The sequence below is a fragment of the Monoraphidium neglectum genome (assembly GCF_000611645.1).
Source record: "Monoraphidium neglectum strain SAG 48.87 unplaced genomic scaffold scaffold02544, whole genome shotgun sequence".
Classification (NCBI taxonomy): Eukaryota; Viridiplantae; Chlorophyta; class Chlorophyceae; order Sphaeropleales; family Selenastraceae; genus Monoraphidium; species Monoraphidium neglectum.
Genome location: NW_014011084.1, coordinates 8,416 through 10,072, shown reverse-complemented (window position 1 = coordinate 10,072; position 1,657 = coordinate 8,416). Strand labels below are relative to the sequence as shown.

The 1,657-nt window shown below is 65.6% G+C and overlaps 1 protein-coding gene across 1 annotated transcript in view; it reads left to right on the top strand.

The window, feature by feature from the left end:
- Positions 1–70: 70 nt before the first annotated feature.
- Positions 71–1,657, top strand: part of MNEG_10986 (hypothetical protein) — a gene marked incomplete at both ends in the record, with an annotated part of 8,223 nt that continues 6,636 nt past the window's right edge. Inside the window, 3 exons of the mRNA XM_014040542.1 lie at positions 71–94; positions 326–427; positions 752–928. Coding sequence (XP_013895996.1) covers positions 71–94; positions 326–427; positions 752–928 — 303 coding nt within the window. The remainder of the gene's footprint in view (positions 95–325; positions 428–751; positions 929–1,657) is intronic.

Genomic DNA, 1,657 nt, shown 5'->3' with positions numbered 1-1,657 from the left:
CACACACACGTACCCCCACCCCAGGGCTGCCCTGCGCGAGCTGCGCGACTTCCAGACCAGTGTCAAGCTCATGGACGACGTCGCAGAAGAGTCGGTGCGTTTTGCGGTTGCTTTTTAATACGTCCCGCCCTCGTGCTCTGCGTTTGCCACAGAAAGCAGACGCAGAACCCTTTGTGATCTGGGAGTGGAGCGGTCCATGCGGCACCGCGCGGCCCGGCTTCGGGGCGGCTCGCTCGGCGTCGGGCCGACACGAAAACGCGGGCCCGATCCAGGCGCCAGAATCTGACCCTGTACCGCCGCGCGGCTCCGCGCCAACGCGCCGCAGGTCCGCGCCGCTGCGCGCGCGCACGTTGAGGCGCAGCTGGCGAAGGCCGTTGAGATCGTGCGGTCGAGCAGCAAGAACAGGGACCCCGCCCGGCTCGTGCAGGTGCGGGGCCGCCGCTCCTGGCTTGCGCTGCTTCGCTTCGCTTTGCGTTTCCTGGACGCGTGCGCACACGGGCTCCTGCTGATTCGGAGGCGGGGCGTCGGCGCGCTTTCGGCCCGGCCGGGCCGGGGCGGATGCCGCCCGGCCCAAAACCCTTCGAAGCCGCCGCCGCGCGCCTCTCCGGCGACGGCGCGCTCCCGCCACCCGCTCCACGCGCATCGCTTGACCCGCCGCAAACCACGCCGCCTTCGCCCCCGCTGAAGCCTTGAATACACGCCAGCCTCTCAAAGATCAACAAATCAACAAAAACCCTCGACAACCTCCCAGGTCGTGAGGCAGATGCTGGATTACGGCCGGAAGCTGCAGCGCTTTGCCAACGAGGACGACCTGGTGCCCGGCCTGGGCCTGCCCTCCATCCACGGCGGCGAGTGGGAGGAGGAGTCGCGGCGGAGGGACGTGGTGGAGGTGTTCCGCATGTTTGTGGACGAGGTCGTCGCGCGCGAGGTGAGGGCGCGTGCGCGCGCGTGTGTGTGCGTGTGTGTGTGTGTGTGAGTAAGTGTGTGTGTAGAGGTCTACTGCTGCTTGTTTGTGGACGAGGTCTTCGGACTTGAGATGCGCGCGCACGCGCGCGCGTGTGTGTGTTTGTGTGTGTGTGTGTGTTGGGGGAGGGCCATGGCACGCCCATCACGCCGGGGTGTGTTTGTGTTTTGGTACGGCATTTGTTTGCGTGTATGTGTGGGTTGTGTATTTGTGTATGTTCTAGGGGGTGGGGGCAGGATAACAGGATAGCAGGAGGGTAGAGCCCGTGTGACTGGGGGTGAGCCACGTGGGCGTTGGCCACTGACATTGGGGTGGAGTGGCACGTGGGCTCAGGGCAGCGTGCCTCTCACCCCCCCCCTCGTGCCGTGGCACCAACCACTGGCCAATGCCCGGGAGCCGGCGTCGTGCGCATGCGCGCATCGCTTGGCGGTGGCAAAGCCGTGCGGCCATCTCGAGGTCAATCAACTCATTTGCGCCGCCTCCCCGGACCCTTTGCGAGGCGCCCCTCCCGACCGAGGCTCACCCTCCTCGACTCATCGGCGCGCTCCACTCCTCATTTGCAACCACCCGCGTGCCCTCCCTTCTTTTCTAACCAGACTGTCTCCTCAGATTACCAAACCCTCTCCCTTGAAAACCCCCCCCCCCCCCCCCAAAAAAAACACTCATCCCTGAAAACAACGCTCCCCCTTGAAC